Genomic DNA, 24,211 nt, shown 5'->3' with positions numbered 1-24,211 from the left:
GTTAAATTTCAAAAATTGAGGATCATATGTTCATTGATTCGATCGTGTTTCTCAAAGTTTAGGTAGCTTTCAACATTTTGGCTCTTCTTTAAAGATCCCGACTAGGGAGACATACTTTACAATATTTTAATGTAGAATGTTTTTTTTGATGCTGTAGGATGAATGCTTTGCAGCCAGGAATTTTATGGCAACTCTTGCAAGGAGTGACCTTGCCTATTCCTGTTCAAGTGGCAGGATGTCTAGTCAATTGGAGAAAAGTAATCAGGATAAGAAAGCTGGGTAGTTACTTCATGCAGGTGATAGGCTGAGGCATAGTGTCTTTAAACTGGAAGAAGGTATATTTAAGTTAGGTATTAGGAAGAAATTCTTTACTGTGAGGGTGATGAGACTGACAGGGGATGCTCAGAGAGATCCTGTCCCTGGAAATATTCAAGGCCAGGTTGAGAAAGGCCAGGTTTGAGAAAGCTGGTTTTGTGGGAAGTGTCCCTGCCCATAAAGGGTGGGTTGGAACTAGATAAACTTTCAGGTTGCTTCCAGCCCAAACCATTCTAAGACTCTGTGATTCTATTGTGTGTATTTTTTTGTAAGTAGTTGTACATAATTAGCATTGTGAAATAGCTAGTAAGGGGAAAGCAGAGATCTTAATCTATTAATGAGATACAGCCACCCACACATCAGGAATAGTACCCAACTATGAAAACCAAGGGGTTATGATCTAGAACTGCAAGGTAGCTGTGTAGTGGAGATAAGAACAAAATTAATTACTAGTTCAGATTGCAGAAAATAGGCAATGCTTTTCAAAGATAGGAACCCTTATGGGAATATTTCTTGGGGAAAAAATCTTAGCAAAATCTTACTTTGTTTACATTTTTGTTTTCCAAGTAAGTTTGAGGGACTGTGTTTAATGTAAGAATGCAAGTTAGTTAGTCTGCTTTACTTCAACTATCAATCTGTACTTGTAACTGTATTTGTTTGGTGTATTAACTTTATCACTTTCTCTATTGCTGTATTGGAGAATGACCTCTGTTTTTTGCATGGAGTTGAGGAGACCTTTAGGATGAAAACAAGAAGATAAAGCTGAGTTACTAGCCATCTTCATTGTTCAGGAAGAGCCTTATGTAGACTTTCTCTGGTCTCAAAGTAATCTACTTTTCAAAGTAAAAGCCTTCATTAGGAGGTGTAAGCTCCTTGTAATGTGTTTTTGAGTCTTGTGTGACTTTCTCAGGCATTCCATTTAAGACTCATTATAATGGGTCTTGTTGGAAATACCCATCATGAAGAAATTATTACTTGTGCTACCATTGTCTTAGAAGTTAAAAAAAAAACAGTGATTCCTTGTCTTTCTGCCATACTCCTTTTTTTCCATCTCTGCAGGAGTTGGTCCCTCAAGCCTAAGAATTTACCCAGCCTAATATTCTTTTAGAAAAAAGCTATAGAATTATACAGGCTTTGTCCTCAGGTAATCTGAGGCATTTGGTTGTACTTAGTTATTGTGACATCTGTGTTTGCTGTCATATGTAGATTTAAGAACTTGTGTCATGTGAACAGCTGGAAAACATAGTGGTAGAAAGTTTATGTACTGAGTGATAAATATAAAAAGCAGCCATGTAAATGTATAAATTATATGTATATAGGAAGTTCCCTATGAAAAGAGGAGATACTAAAGATCTCTTGCCAGATCTGTCCATGTAGGCAGCATTACTTTGTGGGCAGTTGTATATCTGTCAGAGTGTGTAAACTGGAGGACATGGAAGAAGAGTCCATGGTAGGAGGTATAAAGTAACTATAGTTTCTGGAAGAAATTTGAAGTAGTAATTGTGAGCAGACAGGAGTTTCTCTGGTAATTACTCACTGTACTAGCAGTTCCAGTTATCTGGAGCTTTCTGGCTTCTAAGTCTCTAAAGCACCACATTTGCAGACTTTGCTGCAGTGGCCAGTACTGGGACAGAAACTATTTGAGATCTTTGTTGGCAACATGGACAGTTGAATGAGTGCACCCGCAGCAAGTTTGCTGATGACACCAAGCTCTGCAGTGTGGTTGAATGGAGGGAAGAGAGACCATCCAGAGGGATTATTAAGATCCCCCTTAAGCCTCTTAAGGCTTGAGAGGTGGTCCCATGCAAAGTTTAACAAGGCCAAGTGCTGCACATGGGTCAGGGCAATTCCCATCACAAACACAAGCTGGGCAGAGAATGGATTGAGAATAGTTTTGAGAAGGACTTGGGAATGCTGGTTGTTGAGAAGCTCAACATAAGCTGGCAATGTTTGCTTGCAGCCCAGAAAGCCAGTCATATGTAGCAGCATGGCTAGCAGGTTGAGGGAGGTGATTCTCCCCCTCTGCTCTTCTCTTCTCGGCTCTCCTCTGCTCTGGTGAGACCCCTGGAGTCCAGTGTCAAGTTCTGGAGTCCCCAGCACAAGAAGGACATGCAGCTGCTGGAGTGAGTCCATAGGAGGGCCACAAAGATGATCACAGTGCTGGAGCACAATTTCCTATGAATATAGGCTGAGAGAGTTGGGGTTGTTAAACCTGGAGAAGAGAAGGCTTCAGGAAGACCTTATAGCAGCCTTTCAGTACTTGAAAGAGCTTACAGGAAAGCTGAGGGAGGGACTTCTTACAAGGGTGTGTAGTGACAGGACAACAGGTAATGTTTTCAAACAGCAGTAGGGAGAAATAGATTAGGAAGTAATTGATTGGTGTGAGGGTGGTGAGAAACTGGTATTGAGTTGCCCAAAGAAGATATGAATGCTCTCTCCCTGGAAAGTGTCCAAGGCCAGGTTGGATGGGAATTTGAGTAACCTGGTCTACTGGGATGTCCCTCTGCCCATGGTAGGGGGGTTGGAACTATCTTCAATGCCCTTTCTAACCTGAACATTCTGTGACTGTTCCCAATCCTTAATTAAAGGAAAAATAATTAACTGAAGCTTCAGATTTTAGAATGTGACCTCATTTCTAGAAGGAGGGCTTTATTGTTTGTAGCAATTGTAGTATGAAAGTTGAAGACAAAATGTATACCTGTGAACTACAAAGTCGAAAATAATTTAAGGGTAGGCTTTCTTAGTTGTACATAGGAGCTAATAAATCATTCTTTACCTATGTGTCTTTGACATAACCTGCCTAAATGAATTGATAGCAGTCATTCAGTATAAATGCACAATGGGGATTTTTTGTTGTTTTGGGTTTTTGGGGTTTTTTTTGGAGGGGGGGTTTGTTATTTTTCTGGGGTTTTTTGTTGTTGTTGGTTTTGTTGTGTGTGGTTTGGTGGGTTTTTTTGCTTGTTTGTCTGTTTTTTAACATGTTCACTTGAACCTTGGTTTGACCTATACTCTTAGGTAGCTGAGAATTTGCTCTTAACCTGAAAACTGACTTTATTTAGTCATGCTGTCATCCTTTATTACATTTGTTCTAGTTTCATTTGGGTTATTATTTAAACAGTCAAAGTGGTTTTTAATCTCTTAAATAGTAAAAGTACAGCTCAGAGGAACTTAGTCTTGCTCTAGGTTTAAATGTTTATTGTAAAAACACTTAAATTCAATCAATGAATTTCTTGATTGAAGATGTATTTCTTCATGTGCAGTATTAATCTGTGTACTGATAACTGCTGTTGTTTTGTGAGTTGATTGGGCAAATAGGTAACTCAGTTTTGAGTTCTATTGTTGCTGCCATGCTTTAACAGGAAGGCTGAGTTGCTCAATGATTAATGTGAATAACATTAAGCTTAATTAATGAGCAATGATAATATACAAATGTGTTTTTTTTAGGTACAGTCCAACAAAAACTAAAAAAATGTTGTGGGGAGTTTTTCTTGTTTTATTCCAGTCATTTCTAGTGTGGATCTCAAGGATGTGTACAGAATTTCCTCAATTTATATTTAAAGTATTTTTTCCCTATAATAAGTGAAAGAGATCAAGTAAGAATAGCAGCTGTATAAATTCAATTAAAATTTAGAGCTGAATGTATTGATGTTCCTGAGGAACAATATTGACTGATCATAAGAAGCCCAGCAGTCTGCAAAAAATTGTATTGATTTTTTAATAGGGCATCATACAGGTATAGAAGAGAGGAGTCAGTGTTTTTTGGATAAACTATAATAGCTGTGCGTGTGAAGGAGCTGTGGATTGTTCACAGGACAGTGTAAATGTTGGATAAATGTATATTCTATTTATAAGGTTTAGAATAAAAATACATGCCTAATTCTGGTTTAATGACATAAATAGTTATACTTAGATCAATTTTTAAGAAAAAATTCCACTTTTACATCACTCTTCCTTATGTCTGGAAACGTGGGTCATTTTAACAGCAGGTGTGCTGTTGGCAGGTGTGTACACCTGACCCAAAAGGGTAAACAGATTTTGGGACAGGAAATGGGAGGGCTCATTGATAGAGCTTAAAACTAGATTTGAAGGAGGAAGAGTATATAATCTATTTTATCACGATCACCAAGCTCCAAATGGTAAAAACACTCCTTAAAATACGGAGCTGCTCTACTGTCTCTCCTTCCTTGCCTATCCTTCCTAGAAAGATATTCTGGAAAAATATTGAATTTGGCAAGACAATCACAAATTATTCTATGATTGGGTGATTGTCCCCATTGCATAGACACCTTCCTGAGACTGCCTTCACCCACATCACCCACAACCCAATTATTCTGTGATGGGATCCACCCGAAGATAATTAAGGAGCTGGCTCAAGTGGTCACTAAGCCACTTCCCATCATTTACCTGCAGTCTTTGCCAACTTGGCAGATCTCAGTGATCTAGAGAGTAGGAAATGTGATTCCTATCTAGAGTAAGGCTCAGAAGGTGTATCCATGAAACTACATTCCTATCAGCCTGACCTTGGTGCTGGGAAGGGTTACAAAGGAGCCCTCACATGTCACATGCAGGAGAACCTGGTGGTAGGGCCCAGTCAGCCCCCGCCATGAAAGGTGGATTCTGCTTGACTAACCTGATCTTGTGTTATGACAAGGTGACTGGTGACTTAGTAGACAAGGGAAAAAAGATGTTCATGTTATTTTTCTGAAGTTTAATGAAGCTTTCAGCAGTGCTTCTCACAACATTCTCCTGCATAAAATGGCTGTTCATGGCTTAGATGAGTATATGCTTTGCTGGGTTAAAAAAAATGGCTGGCTGGACTTGAAGAGTTATGGTGAATGGAGTTAAATCTAGCTTGCATTCTGTCACAAGTCATGTTCCCCAAGGCTCAGTATCAGGGCTAGTTCTGTTTAATATCTTTGTTGGTGATATGGATGAGGGGATTGAGTTGCAGCCTCAGCAAGTTTGCCGATGACACCAACCTGAGTGAGAGTGTTGATCTGCTTAAGAGTATGAAGACTGCAGAGGGATCTGGACAGGATGGACCAATGGGCTGAGGCCCATTATATGAGGTTCAGCAGGTCCTGTGCTTGGGTCACAACACCCTATGCAATACTACAGGATTGGGGAAGAGTGGCTGAAGAGCTTCTCAGAGGAGAAGGACCCAGGAGCTGTCTGAATATGAGCCAGCAGTTTGCCCAGGTCTCTAAGAAGGCCAACATCATCCTGGCTTGTATCAGGAATAGTATGGCCATCAGGACTTGGGAAGTGATCATGCTCCTGTACTCAGCACTGGTGAGACTGCACCTCAAATCCTGTGTTCGGTTTTGGGCTTCTCACTACAAGAAGGTCATTGAGGTTCTGAATGTCCAAAAAAGAGAAATGGAGCTGGTGAAGGGTCTAGAGCACAAGTCTTACGAGCAGTGGCAAAGGGATCTGGGGTTGTTTGGCCTGGAGGAAAAGAGACTGAGGGAAGACCTTACCACGTTGTACAAATACCTGACCGGAGGCTGTAGCAAGGTGGGTGTTGGTCTCTTCTCCCAAGTAGCAAGTGGTAGAGCAAAAGGAAATGGCCCCAGGTTGTGACAGCTTGGGGAGGTTTGAATTGAGTATTGGTGAAAATTTTTTTATTGAATGTTTTTTCAGGCACTGGAACAGGCTGCTCAGGGAGTGGTTGGGTTACCATCGCTGGAGGTATTTAAGACACATTGTGCTTAACACCATGGTGTAGGTTATGTTACATAATTGTAGTAAACAGTGTGTAGCCTTAGACTTAAATGAGCTTTGATGCTGAAGTACTTGAAAAAGTTACCAGTGTGCATACCTGTCATGAGCAGTAACTGTCATAGCAGTAACTTCTTGATTTTTCTTAAAGATGTTTAGCAAATACCAATGTAATCAACCAATGATACTTCCTTTATTATGTTTCAATCTTGACTTCGTTTTAGAGGAAGTAAGACCTGTCAGCTTTAAAAATGTTCTGGATTTCATGTACCTAAACATGGCAGAGTAAAGCATTTAAATGATAAACTAGTCTTGACAGATGACAGAGATGGTTCTATTCAGTAGCTCATTACTCAGTGCTAAGAAACTGGCAACAGAAGAAAACACAACTTGTCCTTCTACTCTCTGAATATAGAGAGAATTATGTCTTATGGGAAAATACTGGAGGTATATCAGTGTATCCAGTAGTAGAAAAAATGTCTGACTGAAGGATGTATGCCCCTTGTTTGATATTCTAATGTTTTTGATATTTTAATGAGGCACAGTTTCTATCACAATGTGATAATTTAAATAGAATACTTAATGCAGTTTTCTTGATCTGATAAACACAAGGTGATGGACTCCTGTAGTTAGCTTTTCTAGAAATTCTTTGTGAAAGTAAGCTCATAGAAGGAGTAGAAGCGTCAGCTTCGGTTTTCTTGTTTGCTTGTGCTCACATTAGCAATGTTATGTTTAATGCATTGTTTCTTCATATGAATTGTTTTAAGCTGCTTGGCCATTTTCTGTAATTTAGTGAAAACCAGACAGTATTATCCATAAATCAACTTAAATGGGCACACGTAAACTGCAGTAAGCCAAAAGTGAGCAAATGAAGTGTTCTACTGTCATCATTTCCGCATTCCCACTTGTCTTCCAGGACTTCTCCTGTGCGTACCATATGTGATACAACCATCTGGCTGAGTGAGGGCTCCTGTGTAGATGTATGAAGAGTATATAAGAGATTGTTACCTGAACATACAGCAGGATATTTTTGTTCCCATATATTTTGTTTGGAAATCATGTATATTTTGTTCTGAACTTAATTTTTACTTCAGTTATTTTCTAAGTAAAGAAAAAACAATAAACAACCAAAAAAACAACAACAACAAAAAACCAACTCCCCAAAAAACAACTAAGCTTTAGTAGTGTAATTTTTAGTGTCAGAGAATTGTCATGACTGGACAAGACCTTGGATCACCACTTCTAACTGTCAACCCGCCTCCCAAAATCTAAAAATTTAAATGTGAAATCGTATTTTATTCAAAGATTTTTTTTATTCTAAGTAATTTTAATGATTTGACAGTAAGAATAGAATTTGATACGTTCTTTATAGACCAGTTTTTGTAAGAGGTTAGGAAATGAAGAGTGATGTCTGCTGTGATACTTTGGAAATCAGGGTGAATATCAAAGGTTTCCACTGACTCTGCTAAAAATTCCCTTTTGTAATCTATTCTTACAATGACATTATAAAAATGTTTCTGGCCTTCATATGGTTTGAACTAGTAAGGCTCACTCTACTGTACATTTTGATGAAAAAAAACCAAAATCAAACTTCCACTGTGCTTGGATTTTAATGGACTAAATCACATTTAGGAAAAATAATGTGTTCTATGTTACATATAAAATATTGGGTAGATAGTAATAAAGTGGCTTTGTCATGTAGGCTATCTAGCTTTAATTTTAAAAGTTTAATTTAAATGCCTATTTTTTTGAAAAGGAGCTTATTTGAGCTACTCATCATACTTTCAATTTACTTAACAGGTAGGTTCTGATTTTTGTATAAAAAGTTCTAAGGCTTTCACAAGGCAAACATATAATATTCATAAAAAATTTAATGAAATAGGTGCTACCTTGGTTACTCCTGTTATGTCTTGCCTGTAGTTTTAATGAGGTTTTGTTGTTGGGTTGTTTGAATAATGTGTTTGTAACTTCAGATCAATTTGATATCAGATAGGAATTCTATTAATATGTTCAGTACTTACTCATTCCCCTTACCCTTCCTTAATTTGCATCTTCTTTTTACAGATGGAATACCTCAGGTTTACTATTTTGGCCCATGTGGCAAATATAATGCTATGGTGCTAGAACTACTTGGACCTAGTCTGGAAGATTTATTTGACTTGTGTGGTAGGACATTTTCTCTTAAAACCGTTCTTATGATAGCCATACAGTTGGTAAGTAGAATAGAAGTTAATTTGAGTGTTCCTTACAAAAACTAAGTCAGTCTTCAATGGATTAAATGCTTATTTCACTTAAAAGATTTGCATTTCCTTTGTTTTAAGTTGATACTGGAGGATTCTGAAGAGCCTGTGATGCAGTTTTAGCAGGAAAATTTTCATATTTTACTTCCAATGATTCTGCTTTAGTTTTGCAAGAATCTTTAGCAGGAACATTATATATATATATATATATACATATATATGTCGTTCCTATAACCACAACTTTTATTCACGAATGTTAGTTTGACACACTTAGTGAAAAAGAAGGCATTAAAAAAATAACCCTTGAAATCTGTCGGATGATAGGACTCCCAAATACCATGACTTTTTTTCCTGGGCATTCTTGGAAAGAAAGCAATCAAATCAAAGCAAACCAAAAATCCCCTCAACTTTTTCAGGAGTACTAAAGTAGCCCAAAATTATTCAGTGGAGAATTTTTCTCTTTTTAAGAAGATTTTCTGATTTGTTTCCCATTTGATGGTGGGTGGAAGTGAGAAGAGAGCAAGTGAGCATTAAGCCTTTGTGTGTTAAGCTTTTTAAAATGCGCTTTAAATAAGTCATTACAAAATATTAGAGATTGAACATCCACTGTTCTGAAAAGATATTGATATTTTTTCCCATGAAGTGTTAAAAATAGCTGTTCAAAAAACAACTGTAGTTGGGTAACAGGCCTGCCGCTATAGACAAATAGCTGTGTTCAGCTTGTTTACAGACAAAATGACAGAGTTAATTTTAAAAGATGTCAAATCATCACATATCAAAGATCATTCTTATTTAACACTTGATGTTACTTTTTGAATATGTAAATTTTGATAGAAAGTGACCCAGCTAGAATGGAGGTTAAAAGTATGGTGTTGAACTTTCTGTGCTTCCCTTGTTTATACCTTTAATATGTAATGCATCTACAGGGGATTTTGCTTCTCAGTACTTGGTGACATATTTTCTGGTTATAGTTTTAATGTACAAAATGTACTTGGTGCCAGCTGTTCTTAAATAAGATAGCTTCTGTTATATACTGATTCATGCCTAATGTCCAGTGTGAAAGCTTCTAATACTTGTTGTGGCATATCTTCTTAGAGGATGTATAAAATTTTCATTGACTTTAACTGGGAGATACCTTGTTAAGATCAGTAGCCCTTTGGTTTTTAAGAGTAGAAGGAATGATTTCCTCTGAATATAAAGTCAGTTTAAGATGTTTATCCTCTACCACAATTTAATGTGGCAACTAAACTAAATTTGAAACTAAACTTTCTGTCCTTTTTTCCTTTTGTTAAAGATTTCTCGTATGGAATATGTCCATTCCAAGAACTTGATATACAGAGATGTAAAACCTGAGAACTTCTTAATAGGACGACCTGGAAATAAAACACAGCAAATTATTCATATTATAGATTTTGGGTTGGCAAAGGAGTATGTAGATCCAGAAACTAAGAAGCACATACCATATCGAGAACACAAGAGCCTTACAGGAACAGCTAGATACATGAGTATAAATACACATTTAGGAAAAGGTAAGTTTTTTAAGTTAAGCAGAAACAAGACTGCGACAGCTGTCATTCATTTGAAATAATATTATTTTTCAAGTTGTAATTTTAGATGCAATTACAAGTTGTAATTAAAGATACTGAAGCAAACAGATTGTAAGAACAGTTTTCAAAGCTGCCTTGCAAGTATTTTGATCCTTTTAAAATGCGCCATGTTGCGGAATAAAAGTAGCTTTTATTTGATGCTGGTTCTCTTTTTTTTAATGTTTATCCTGTTAATGAGACTTTGTCAGAGTAGCTATATGTTATGATGTTTTGATGACCTAAAGAAATGACAGCTTATATAGAGAGCTAATTTATTATTGAGTTGAATATATTTAGCTGAAAAAATGTGCATAAGCACTCAAAGCAGTCTTTGCTTATTCCATTTATTTAGAGGCTTACTAGTGAAAAGAGGTTTTAGACCTTTGAAATTGCATATTACAATGCATATCATTGCATTGTAATAACTAATTGGGCTACTATTTCAACTGGTCATTTAAAATATTGCACAATACTTAAGGTGCAAAACTACTTCATGTTAATATAGCAAATATGAAACCATTCACATTTTTCAGATAGTAAAAAGGTATTTTATCCTAACCCTGTGCTGGCTGGGTCTGCAGGTCTTGCCCATCCTGCAGGTGCTGTGTGATTACACTGAGGATGATCTGTTCCATAACCCTGCCAGGCACTGAGGTCAGGCTGACGGGCCTGTAGTTTCCCAGGTTCTCCTTCTGGCCCTTTTTGTGGATTGGTGTGACATTCGCCAACTTCCAATCATCCAGTCCTGAGCCAGGACAGTTGGTAGATGATAGAGGCTTGGCGAGCTCTTCTGCCAGCTCTCTCATCACCCTTGGGTGGATCCCATCTGGTCCTGTAGACTTGTGGGGATCCAAGCAGTTCAATAGATCACTGACTGCTTCCTTTTGGATTACAGGGGGGATGTTTAGATTCGTGTCACCTTTTATAAGCTCCAGAAGCCAGCTGTCGTCAGGATAACCTGTCTTACTGTTGAAAACTGAGGCAAAGAAGGTGTTAAATACCTCAGCCTTTTCTCCATCTTGGACAACTATATTCCTGCCCATGTCCAGTAAAGAATGGATGTTTTCCTTGCCCCTTCTTTTGCCATTGATGTATCTGTAGAAGGACTTTTTGTTATCCTTCAGAGGTGGCGAGATTCAGTTCAAGTTGTGCCTTTGTCTCTCAAATTTTCTTTCTACGTGACCCAACTATATTCCTAAATTCCTCCTGAGTAGTTTTCCATAATTGGTAGGCCCTCTTCTTAACCCTAATTTCTTTCAAAGTCTCCCTATTCAGCCAGACTGGTCGTCTTCCACACCAGCTTGCCTTTCGGCACACTGGGACAGCCTGCTCCTGTGCTTTCAAAATTTGCTCCTTGAAGTACATCCATCCCTCCTGGACCCCTTTGTTTTCAAGGGCTGTTTCTCAGGGTATACTCTGGACTAGTCTTCTGAATAGGCCAAAATCTGCCCTCCAGAAGTCCAATGTAGAGGTTTTATTGATGACCCTCCTTGTATCCCTGAGTATTGAAAACTTTATTATTTCATGATCGCTGAGTCCCAGACGTCCACTGACCACTACATCTCTCTCCAGCCTCTCTCTGTTTCTGAAAAGAAGGTCAAGCAGGGCTCCATCCCTGGTAGGCTCATTTACCAGCTGGAGCAGGAAATTATCTTCTATACACTCTAGGAATCTCCTAGACTGCCTCCGCTCTGCTATGTGGAGTTCCTAGCAGATGTCCGGCAGGTTAAAGTCACCCACGAGAACAAGGGATGATGATTTTGAAACATCTGCCAACTACTTGTAGAATAATTCATCACCCTCATCCTCCTGATTGGGTGGTCTGTAACAGACTCCCACCAGGATATCAGCCTTGCTTGCCTTCCCCCTGATTCTGACCCACAGGCACTCCACCTTATTATTACTGACTTCAATTGTGACAGAGTAGAGACTGTCTAACATGGGCTACCCCTCCATGTCTCCTGCCCTGCCTGTCCCTTCTGAAGAGCCTGTAGCCATCCATGGCAGCACTCCAGTCATGGGAGTCATCCCACCATGTTTCTGTGATAGCAACTACGTCATAGCTTTCCTGCTGCACAGTGGCTTCCAGCTCCTCCTGTTTGTTGCTCATGCTGCGTGCATTGGTGTACATGCACTTCAGCTGGGCTGCTGATTTGGCTCTTAACCTGGGCTGTCCACCCTTGGGCTCCTTTCTGGAGAGCCCGGTTTCAATCCCTTCCCCCTTCAAACCTAGTTTAAAGCCCTCCTTATCAGCCCTGCCAACTTACGGGCTAGAGTCCTTTTTCCCCTGTTAGATAGATGCAGCCCACCTGTTATGCTGAAATTTGGCCTATAGTCAAAAAACCCAAAGTTCCTCCGGTGGCACCAATCCCTTAGCCACCTATTGATGAGGTAGGTTTTCCTGCTCCTCTCCTCGTTCGTCTCCTCTACTGCAGGCAGTGAGGCGAACATCACCTGTGCTCCTGTCCCATGAACTAATCGACCCAGGGCCTTGAAGTCCTTTTTAATCACTCTGGTACTTCTTCCATTGATGTCATCACTGCCAGCCTGGACTATTAACAGTGGATAATAATCTGAGGGTTGGATTAGCTGAGGGAGTCTCCTACTAATATCTGTCACCTGGAGGCATAAGACCTCCCAGTGGAATGGGTCCGGTCGATATATAGGGCCCTCAGTTCCCCTCAGAAGGGAGTCACCAACTACAATTACCCTTCTTTTCTTCTTTGTAGCTGTAGTTGTAACCCATCTGGTAGACAGGGGGCGAGCAGGAGACCTTCCGGGCAGATCTTCATCTTGTCTGTTCTCTGCCTGATTTTCTGAGTCCAGGGCCTCATATCTGTTCTCTAAGGGCACAAGGGGAGGTGGTGGGGGTTGGGATGGGATTCTTTTACCTCTCTGTCGACGGACCTGTTTCCATTCCCCCCTCATCCCCCTGGTTTGCATCAACTGCCTGATGGCTGGAGGGGCAGGGCTTCACTGTCTCCTTCTGGATTTCTTTTGAGGCTGAAAGGGTGTGACTCCAATCAATTTCCATTTCACTGTCCCTAATACTTCTTAGTCTCTCCACCTCCTCTTTGAGCTCTGCCACCATGCATAGCAAGTGGCATTGCACACAGATCCCATTCTCTGTCCTCAGGTGCTAACACCAGGCTTAAACACTCTGTGCAGCCAGAGGCCTGGATAGCTACAGCCATCTTCGTGTTCCTCTTAAGGGGTTCCATCTGTGTGGACACACCCTTCATCTCAACAGCAACAACTTTTGCTTTTTTTGAAACCATTGCTGGCTGTGCTCCTCCTGCTTGCTCTGCCTGCGCTAACTGCCTCGCTAACTTGATAAGTCACTTGATAAGTTTTACTTGGGTACTGTACATCTAAATTTAAATAAAATAAATAATAAATAAATAAAATATAAAGTTAAATAACTTTTTACATAATTACACACTGCATATTTTTTAGGGTAATAAAAGAAGTGCTATCTAATGTCTTATCTCATTTTGGAGGCAGTCTTTTAAGTTGCTTTTAAAATCTCATTATATCCTGAAGTAAGATAAAATAGGATCCTTCCCTTTTTAAAAGTAAGAGACTGGGCTCTTCTGCCTGTCTTCTCTTTCTGGAATTGCTTCTGTAGAAAGCATAGAACTAAATTAAGTAGAAGACATCTAAGGTAGGTTTTGCTAACTATATGAAGCTCTGGTGTAATTCCTTGTACTTGCATCAGGAATGACTAAATTTCAGCACTGTTGGTTGTCAAAACCCCACACTATCTGTAGTGTAACCATGTCTTATGAAAAGCAATTTTGACTCAGCTCTTTGAGCATCCTACAATTCAGCTTCTTTGGCCTAAGCTTAGGAGGTTGGTTTACATGTAACAAAGCAGCTGTGAAACAGTTACTCAGTTTTCTTTGTTTAAGACTAAAGCTATTGTACATAAAGATGTACAAAGTGTAATTATCATGTGGATGAACAGATAAAATGAAACAGGTGAGAAATGTCTTCCTTTTGCAGGCAAATTGATTCTTGGTAATTTAAAGGTAATTTTTTTTGTTTTGTTATAATTCATACATACTTTCTTTTCTGATACTATAAAAAAAATTCTGGAAGCATCCTTGTTTCAAATAAGCAATTTATGAACAAAGTTCACAGACCCTTCTACTCCTTGACTCTTTTGTCTGTAAGTTTTGAATTTTGACTTAAGTATTTAAATAGCCTTGCTTTCCATACAGAGGTTCCAAGACATAATTTTTGTTTTAAAAGTTGCTCAAGGAGGCATTAACTTTATTTTTCAGGCTTAGTATACTAAGTTTGTGTCAACTTAAAGTGGTACAATTAATTTTAAATTCAAATAAGCTTTTTTAGTCCTTAAAGAAGAGATCCTCCCATATCATTAAAGAAAATAATCCAAATTGTAAATATGGTAATTAGATGAAGAACATAGCTGAATTTTGAGGAAATGATATGTTTGATATTAACACAGGAACATAGTAAATGACACTTTCTCCTTCAAGGGAGACTTTTCTGCTCTTTGAGTAGAATCTTGATCTCTGGCTGGAGGGGTTTACATTTGTCTAATACTTGGGTAACGTGTGGAAGTTCTGCCATTTTTATTTGTGTATCATGGGTAGTTCTCTACCCCTGAGCCTGTTTCAAAGCCATGAAGAGGAGAGGATAGATATATATTGGCTCCTCTGGCCAAGTAGCTTGACAAAGCAAATGCTCTTCTGTAGTATGTCTCAGTCCACTGTTGTAAGTCTTAATCTCACAGGAGATTTGAAAATATTTAAAGAATTCTTAAATGTAGATGGGAAAGGTTTAGAATGCCTTTCTGAAGTCTTCATGGCGGTGTTTCTGATATAAGCAAAAGAGGTCAACCTCATATTTCAACTCCAGTTCAAACTCAGAGCAGTGATTCTTCTTGACCTGATTTTTTTGTAGGCATTTTTTGATGACAGAGCAATGTTTGCCCTGATCTATTAGGTCTAAAAAAACACTGAACAGTGTGAGTGGGAGTCTCTCATAGCCTCTCCTTTTTCCAAAGTTTATTTTTTCTGTGTGTACTGTGATTCCCGTCTACAAATGAAGCATTTATTTAATTCTTGCAGTGGGATCTGTGGAACACTGAAGCTCTGTTGTCCCTTTGGTTTCAGACAGAGTGGCATATGGGATACATACAGCACTGGAAATACTAGTATTTAGAGAAATGTTTAGGTCAGTTAAAGGGAAAACTGTAGGTAGTTTTCCTAGCAACTGAAATTTTCTGATAGCAAAATTGTCTGATAGATAATACATGTGTTAGCTTCTTGACTATCTCAGGTGTCAGGTGACCCTTGTAAAAAATGAGTGTATGGTCACTAAAAAGAGACTGTCAGGTTCATGATCTCTTGTAGTTTGATTTCAAGTATGCATTTATTTGAACTGTAACTTGTTCTACTTTAGTATGTATGAGTGAGAGAATGTTGTCCTTTGATCAGATGTACATTTGAGGATCCATAGTGTTCAAAACTGTCATTACAAGTGCACAGTAAATAGAAAGACTTTAAGTGTTTGCATATGTTTATAGTCAAAACTTTAAAAAATTACTAAGGCCCACTCTTTTGAGGTATAAATAGAGGTTTTGAATATCACAATGCCATTTATTTCAATGATTTTTTTTCTAGAAACATATATTTGATCAAAGAGTTTCTGGTAGTTTTGTGCCATGCTGGAATTTGATATTTGATACCTTGAGTAGAAGGTATTTTGTCTATGTGAAAATGACTTGGCTTTATTCACATAGCTATTTGAAGGAAATAAAAATATTCTGCAGCTCTTACCAGCACATAGCTGGTGGCCTTGCTTCTATAAAGTGGTTTCTTTGGGGGATAAAATTATTCCATGCTTCTTTCTCAGTCCCCTTCCATTTCCACAAAGGGAGGGAGGGATCTAAGAGAATGTAGATTTTGTTAGGGAGCTATGGAAGACAAAAATGTGTATCTGTAAAAAGTCCTACAGTTTTCCTAATTTTCTGGAAATCTAAATTGGTAGTTTTTTTCTTGATTTCCATAAATCACAGAATGACAGAATTGTCATGGTTGGAAAAGACCTTCTAAGATCACCATCTCTAACTGTCCGCCCAAACTCAAGCACCCCCTACCCATTCCCGTACCCCCCCAAACCCAACATAAAACCCTACAGCATCCCACTAGAGCATGTGCAGAAAAGCAGCATACTGAGTTCATGTCTAAGTTATTTGGCAACAGAAAGTATAGTCATGTGAATTTGAAAATGTTGTAATATGGCTGCCTGTAATAGTCTCTGCGGAGCAGCCAATATCCTAGGTTGTATTGGTCTTGTTTTTTGTAGGTCTTAATTATTGAAGAGGTACAGGTTAGTTAGCTTGCAATTAATGCCAGAGACTCTTGGGGATGAAACAACTCGGATATTTAATGCTGATTGGAAGGTTAAATGAAGTAAATTTCTTTAAGCAGTACATATCTTCAAACAAAACCTCCTACCACACCCCCCCCCCTTTACAGTTACCATAGATCTACTCTGTTATTAGAGTTCTCATGTGTTTTTGAGTTTCAATAAGCTTTATAAGGGCCAGACTTTTTTTGTAATCTATACTAGCAAAAAAAATATTGTACATTGGATCAATTTTAACACCTTTCTTCTAATAAGAATAACAAATATTTGGACCTAAATATACATTAGCCTAAAGCTTGGACTTTTTCCAGAAACTAAAAAAAAAAAATGTTTTCTGCAGTTAGATGTTGTACTTTGTGGCAATGGCACTCCAGGAGTTCTGGCAGTTTTCACTGAGGAAGTGGTGCTGAACTGAACTCTTTTCCAGAATTGCTCGCACTGAACTATCAGTGTACCTCAGGGGCAGTGGTGTAGATGCCATAGATAAATACCTTTTGCTGTGTAAGATAACTTTATAAGTTTGTAAGTGTATGAAACAATGCTTCTAATCCAAAATGAGCTAAATAAATCTTTTTTTCCTTAAAGTTATAAGTGAAAACAGGACATTTTTCTATGAAGTCCACTTTTTTCTTAACAGTATGGCTTACAATATATGCTTATGATAATATTGGCATATAATTTGATTTTTATCAGCCAGACTCACAAACTTCAGGATTTGTGATTTTGTTCACGATGGGATGCTGTTCTTTTCCTCAAAAGATATTATTGTATTGAATCATATAATTTTTAGTAAGGCCTAACTAAAAGTTACTAAATAACTTTAGTAAAGTTTTTGCTAAACTTTATAAATTGACTGTTCAGGATATGTGATTGTCACTTTTCATCTACTTTGTGATTATAGTAATGAGTATGTGTGTCAAACTGTGTAATCATCTAAAAGCTAAAATTGTGTTCTGATCCAAATAAATAGTTTTTTTCTACTGTCTCAGCATTCTTCCAAACAGTAAAGCTTTCTTTGGAGTGGATGCATGCAGTGTTAATAATGGATTCTTACTGAAGATTCCATGTCTGTAGTTTGACCTTTAGTATGGCTACTTTACAATGTGTGTTAAAAAAATTATTTCTGGAGATAGCCTGATGAGTGAGGTTCTAGTTCTTGTTCAAATCAACGTATTTGAATTATGATAATTAATTTGTCTATAGCTTATGAACTAAATAATAGGTATTAGTTTCTTGGTAACTTAGCTGACTTCATGTTACCTCCTTGAGAGATAGGAGGCCTTGTGCCCTAAAGTGTTATTATGTGTTTGTCATCTTATAATTGTATTATCTTTTAGTCAGCACAACATCTCATTAAACTGTGATGAACAAGGATCAGTGTGCATCAGCAGCCCAACCTCCTGCTGATGCTTGAAATCCTTTTGCATTCCAGTGGTCCACTGCTATTTTGTCCAGTTTTCAGAGACCCTTCTTCCAACAATAGCAATATGATCTTTGGATTTCCTGTTTCCCAGGCTTAGCTTGAAGAATCCAGTCCATGAGAGAGGATATTTGAGTACTATTTTTTAATTATTCTAAACTCAAACTGACTCAACATAACAATACCATTCCCACAAAATCAAACAAAAAAATCCTTCCCCATGCCAGATTTTTCATTTTATAGAAGAGAAATCAGGTCAATTAAATTCAAATTCTTTTAAATTTACAACTAAAAACATAACAATATGCAATTACAATGTAAGGAGTCAAAATGTATTTAAAAATAATTATTTTTTTCAACAGCATAATTTGTTTAAAGTGCTGTTAGGGATAAATATAGCAGCAGTGTGCATCTGCTTTTTTACTTTTGTTTTAGCTGTGTTCCTGATGGAGTCTATACTGCATAAGAAGCCCACCCATATACTTAGCTTGATTTCAGTTACTTTATACTTCCCAATTTTTTTTACATAATTAGGGATGTAACTTGTTAAATATAGTTAATATCTAGTTATATCTTACCTGTTAAATATGATGTTAAATTATACAGATTTAATGTTCTAATAATATTTGAATTTTGTTTCAGAGCAAAGTAGAAGAGATGATTTGGAAGCTTTAGGTCATATGTTTATGTATTTTCTCAGAGGAAGCCTTCCATGGCAAGGTTTAAAGGTAGTGGTTTTTAAATATCTTCATCTCTCTTATTTTCACATCATCAGCTTTTCTTGACATGATATTTTTCTTTTTGAAAGTTTGTCTGTAACCTGTATAACTTCAGAAGCTTGTTCTTTTGTTTGGTTTTTTTGTTTGTTTGTTTTATTGTGTATTTTTGTTTTTTGTTTGTTTTTTTTGTTTTGTTTTATTTCCTGTATTGCAGGCTGATACATTAAAAGAACGTTACCAGAAAATTGGAGACACAAAACGAGCAACCCCTACAGAAGTACTATGTGAAAACTTCCCAGGTAATGTCTACTGTTAATAAAAATGTTTATTGCTTTAGAAAATAAAGCTGGCATAGTTAATTAAGATCTGATTTAAAAAATAAATTAATGCTTCAAAAAGTATATGTTATGTACTATGGTAACAAAAGAATTATCCTTTGATATTGGAATTATCCAGCAGTAAGCTAATGTTGTCTTCACACAAAATTTTGCAAGCCATTTCAGCTTTAATCTGGTATCATATCCATGACATATTGCAAATAATCCTTAAAAAAAAAAGGTACATCTCAATAAATTCCAGATAGTATATGAAGGTAGGATTACATCCATATTAAGAATTATCATTTATGGAATGATTCCTTAGGTAATTACTCTCGGTTACATAGAAAAAATGCAAGTGAACAGTGTAATCTGCTGTTTTTTAAGAATAAATCCTTTACTAAATTTAATTATATAAATAGAATGTAGCCTGAAAGATACATGAATTGTGAGTTTCACTCTACTGAGTCTATAAAGCCTCAGTTGAATATGTTCCATATTGGGGGTAGTACTTCAAGAAAATATATCCTATTTTAAGGTTATCTCATAAAGAAGTGAGAATTCTAATATGATGAATTTGCTAGACACCAAAGACTGAGCAGATGAAGATTGGTTTAGTCAAAATTACAAGGGAAGGAAATTCTCCTGTACTTACAAGCAGATACAAAGGAGTTAAGTTTGTTAGATCCACAGCAGAACAAATTAATGGATGTAATCCAAACCAGTGAAATTTAGGCTTGAGCTCTTGTGTTTCAAATACAAGGATGAGCATGAAGGGGTATTGCCATTGGAAGGGAAGCTGGAGCTTCCTTCGCTGGAGTTGTATGATTTGTTACGGGATAGGATAGTGTGCTAGGTGGCTTTTTAAAGTTCTTCCCAACAGTGTACTAAAAATTAGTCCATTATCAAATTTCTTCTCTGCATTAAAAAAAACCTTAAACAAACAAACTACAACAATAAAAACAATTGAAAAAAAAGTCAAGTGAAAGTTACTTATGTTACATAACTTAGGCCAAATGTCTGAGCATAAATTTGGTGAATTGACAGAAGTTTAAATGTAGGGAATAAAGCCTGTTCGGGAATGTCAATCTTTTGCAGCCAGTAATTCATGCACATCTTGAATGCTGATTTTTATGTAGCTGCAGTCCTTTATATATCTAGTTAAAGTGTAGATGATGCAGATCCTAGAAATAATTATTCATGAGTAGCTCTATATATCCACAGCACTATTTCTGGATATACACCAAATTAATTAAGTGTATATTTGTTGAAAGAGTTGGATCTGAAAGCAGAAAAGGGAAAATATATTTTACATTGGAGGACATAAAAGATAAAATTCTTTCATAATACATATGCACATTTACATAATAAATACATTACTGTATATGGAAATTTTTGCACATCAAGAATCTGAGGATTTCCTCTTTTCCTGTCCTGGTTGTCACTTAGGATGTACGATAGAATGAGGAGTTAATCCATGATAATTTCAATTCTTTTCAGTTGGAGTGCACACTAAAGTAGCTGGTTGATGTTCCGTAAGTTGAGAACTCTGTACTACCAGTGAAAAATACTTCGTTCTTGTTCACATGTGAAACACTTTATCCCCTGTTCTGTGGCACTGTAGAAAATATGAGCAAGGATTTTAATTTCAGGCTTCAGATGCATGAGTGGTGGTATTTCTTTTTTGGAGTCATCCAGTTGTAACAGATTAAGCTGCATTAAATAGCTGAGTTCCAGCCTTCCTACTTCTGAAGTCTTGAATGATTTGGATTCTGGTTTATATTGGGAAAGTGCAGTTAAAGAGCAATATGTGAATATTTCTCTTTGCTTACTTCAAGCACTGATCTGCTTGGCCAGTTGTAGTGAAATCTTGGTTGTCTGCTGAACTGAACTTAACTGGCAATAAATTCCTTCTATCTACTGCACCATCTGCTTGCCTAAAACATAGAGTTTAATACTCTGGTTTTGTCAGAACTGAATAATTCGGGATGTGTCAGCATCATTGTCCTCTGGTGCATTCTTGAGAGCACAAATGTGATTCTGCCTTGCAACTTCTGTTTATCAGGCTGGTCTCAAACCTTCATTTCTCCCTGCTTCTACCCCACTATCTCTAAAGGAGTTTAACTTGGCATAGATCAGTCTTAACATTGACTCTACACTTCTCAGTCATCCTCTGTCAGAAAATAGGCTTCTTTCTTACAGAACCTTTTTTAGCAGAAAAGGTCAGATTTTTCAGTCTTAGTGTTATGTGTGAATCAGAGACTGTGCAGTAATACTGTTGTACCTCTTAATAGGATCAGTGAGTTTTGGTGGCATCTACCTATTAGTCCTCTGACTTGCTGGTCATGTGCATTCTCTTGTACCGTGGGACCATGTGAGTGGTCTTTTGGCTTGAGGTCCTTTTGGCTTGCTTTTCTAGGAACCACTTGCGATAAGATGGTTTCCTAATCTTTCATGAACTACAAAGGTTCCTAAACAAATTAGATTTTAAGAGCTATGTCTGCCTGGACTGTGTGTCCCTGGCCAGGTGTTTCATGAAATCTTTATCAGATTGTATCAAACTATGAGAAATTGTCTCAGTACTCTATTCCAAACTACTGCAGTGTAATCTTCCCCCCTCTTTTTTTTTTTTCCTTCTGTAACAGGAAGGTATGGATGGATGGAGTCTGAATGAACCAAGTTTCAGTATGGTTAGGTTTTTAGTCTCTTGAAAACTTGCTAACATTTCTCTTCTCACCATCTGTTGTTTACTCAGAATGTTGTATTTCCACATGCTTCTCATTTCACTTTCCTGAAAGTGTTACTGCAAATGTAGCCACATATCTGAGCAGTTTGTCAATGGCATTTGAAGCCTGGGCTTCAGATGTTCATGGGTCCTCTCATTCAGCCCTTGGATTCTTTGTAGACTTCTGTTCATAAAGATGCTTGTGCCTTAAAACTGTTGTCTCAGAAACCTTTCACGGCTTAAACCCATTATCAAGAATGGGTCTTCTGTGTGCTCTAATCACCTGCTAAAATGTTTGTGCTGGAGCTCTTGTCCTGACTAGAAGATTCTGGCTGCTAGTGCAGTCTGTACTTCATACCCCTTAATGACTAGGAAAGCTCTTTCCTTTTATCTTTACAGGTCCAGGCCCTTTCAGAAATCTCCCTGGTCTCCACTACTGGGAGAATCTTATAATTTGCATGTAACATCTACCTAAATGAATCTCCATTTGTATGCTGACATGGTATTTAAACAGCGATATTAAACTGACACTGCTCAGAAGTCATTCTACAAGAGCTCAGGTAACCTTAGTACTTCTCTGCAGTGTTTGTATTCAGGATATTTTCCACTTCTCAACACCTTCATGTAGCATGATGTCTGAAGCATTCAGCACTGTTGCAGCCTTCCATAGTCCTGTTGCAGTTACAGCTCAACAAAGCCTATACTGAATGTTTTTTGTCAGGACAATTAGAGTTACACACTTCAGAATTTATGTTGATCCTCTCTTAAAGGAAGGCTGCATTCCAGTAACAGATGTTCTTTGAGACATAGTCCACCCTGTACTTTCATATACCCACTTCTTTACCTTTCCATAGGCTTGTCTTTGAACTACTAATTGGCCAAAATATTGAAAATTAGAGGCATTTCTCCCCATTCTTTGACACACTGTCCGCCATGATTGGACGATTCAATGCAAGATCTCAACAGGTAATGTAAAGGGAAAATAGTGTGAGGGTCACTTAGGATGTCTTTAGAATAGGGCTGTATATCTTGAAGAGTATTATTACTATTAAGTAACTTCTGGTAATTCACCAAATTTGTAGTGAAGAACTGTTCAAGTTTTATGGTGAGAAGTAGAGGTTGCTTTTAAATGTAATAACTATGTGTTAGGGGTAGCATTAGAAGAGATGTGACAGTCATGTACCTATCTTTTTTATTTAGAGGAAATGGCTACGTACCTACGTTATGTAAGAAGACTAGATTTTTTTGAAAAGCCTGATTATGACTACTTAAGAAAGCTCTTCACAGACTTACTTGATCGAAAAGGCTATACATTTGATTATGAATATGACTGGATTGGGAAACAGCTGGTGAGTACAATTAAGCTATTAGCAACATGCTGGGTTTTTTGTGTGTTAAGTTTTGAGCCAGTATTAGTCTTGAGTTTCAGAATACATAGAATCATAGAATGACTTGGGTTGGAAGGGACTTCAAAGGTCATCTTCTTCTAACCCTTCTGCCATGGTCAGGGACACCCATCACTAGACCAGGTTGCTCAAGGCCCCATCCAGCCTGGCCTTGAACACTTCCAGGGTGGGAGCAGACACAACATCCCTGGACAACCTATTCCAGCATCTTGCTACCCTCACAGAAAATTTTTTCCTATTGTCTAACTGAAATCTCTGCTCTTCAAGTTTTAAGCTGCTTTCTCTTATCCTCTTGCTACATGACCATGCTGAAGTCCCTACCCCAGCTTTCTTCTAGGCCCTCTTCCGGTATTGGAAAGCTGCTATAAGGTCACCTTCATAGAGGAGGTGTTCCAACCCTCTAATAATTTTTGTGGCTCAAGGAGCTCTATCCTTCTTATGCTGGGGACTCCAGAACTGGACACATTACTCCAAGTGGGATCTCTCAAGAGCAGAGTAGAGAGGGAGAATCACCTCCCTCAACCAGCTGTCTATGCTTCTTTTGGTACAGCCTGGGACCCGGTTGGCTTTCTGGGGTACAAGCATACATTAATGGCTCATATGAAGCTTCTCGAGCACAGACCCTATGAGGAGAGGCTGAGAGAGCTGGGGCTGTTCAGCCTGGAGAACAGGAGGCTCAGGGGAGACCTCATCGCTCTCTACAACTACCTGAAAGGAAGGTGTAGCCAGGTGGGGGTTGGTGTCTTTTCCCAGACGACTTTCAACAAGACAAGAGGGCATGGTCTTAAGTTGTGCCAGGGGAAATTTAGGTTAGATATTAGAAAGAATTTCTTTACGGAGAGAGTGATCCAGCATTGGAATGGGCTGCCCAGGGAAGTAGTGGATTCTCTGTCCCTGGAGCTATTTAAAAAGAGACTGGATGTGGCACTCAGTGCCATGGTCTAGCAACCGCAATGGTGGTTCAAGAGTTGGACTCAATGATCTCTGAGGTCCCTCCCAACCCAGCCAATTCTATGATTCTGGTCCAGCCCCCAAGTCTTTCTCCTCAGGGCTGCCCTCAATCTCTTCTCCTCCCAACCTGTATTTGTGCTTTGGATTGTCTCAACCTAGGTGAAGAACCTTGCACTTGGCCTGGTTGAACTTCATGCATGTGCATCTCCTGGGTGCTCTTACAGGTGTGAACAGCTGTTATTACAAAGCTGTTTTCAGATGTCTAACACATTAACTGCAAAAACAGAATTATCTTTTGCCTTGAGGTGTTTCATGTTGAGTCTGAACTCTTCACACATATTGTCAAAGTAAATCTCTTTTCAATACAAAATAAGGTAGTAGGAATTCAGACTGCATTTTGAGTTCAAGC

At 38.0% G+C, this 24,211-nt stretch overlaps 1 protein-coding gene across 1 annotated transcript in view; it reads left to right on the top strand.

The window, feature by feature from the left end:
• CSNK1G3 (casein kinase 1 gamma 3) overlaps positions 1 to 24,211 on the top strand; it is a 70,114-nt gene that overhangs the window by 32,014 nt on the left and 13,889 nt on the right. Inside the window, exons 7-11 of the mRNA XM_030467772.1 lie at positions 8,101 to 8,249; positions 9,571 to 9,805; positions 18,327 to 18,412; positions 18,618 to 18,702; positions 22,646 to 22,794. Of these exons, the coding sequence (XP_030323632.1) occupies positions 8,101 to 8,249; positions 9,571 to 9,805; positions 18,327 to 18,412; positions 18,618 to 18,702; positions 22,646 to 22,794 (704 nt within the window). The remainder of the gene's footprint in view (positions 1 to 8,100; positions 8,250 to 9,570; positions 9,806 to 18,326; positions 18,413 to 18,617; positions 18,703 to 22,645; positions 22,795 to 24,211) is intronic.

Source organism: Calypte anna, chromosome Z (assembly GCF_003957555.1).
Source record: "Calypte anna isolate BGI_N300 chromosome Z, bCalAnn1_v1.p, whole genome shotgun sequence".
In the NCBI taxonomy this organism is placed as follows: domain Eukaryota; kingdom Metazoa; phylum Chordata; class Aves; order Apodiformes; family Trochilidae; genus Calypte; species Calypte anna.
This window is presented reverse-complemented; position numbering and strand designations above follow the sequence as displayed.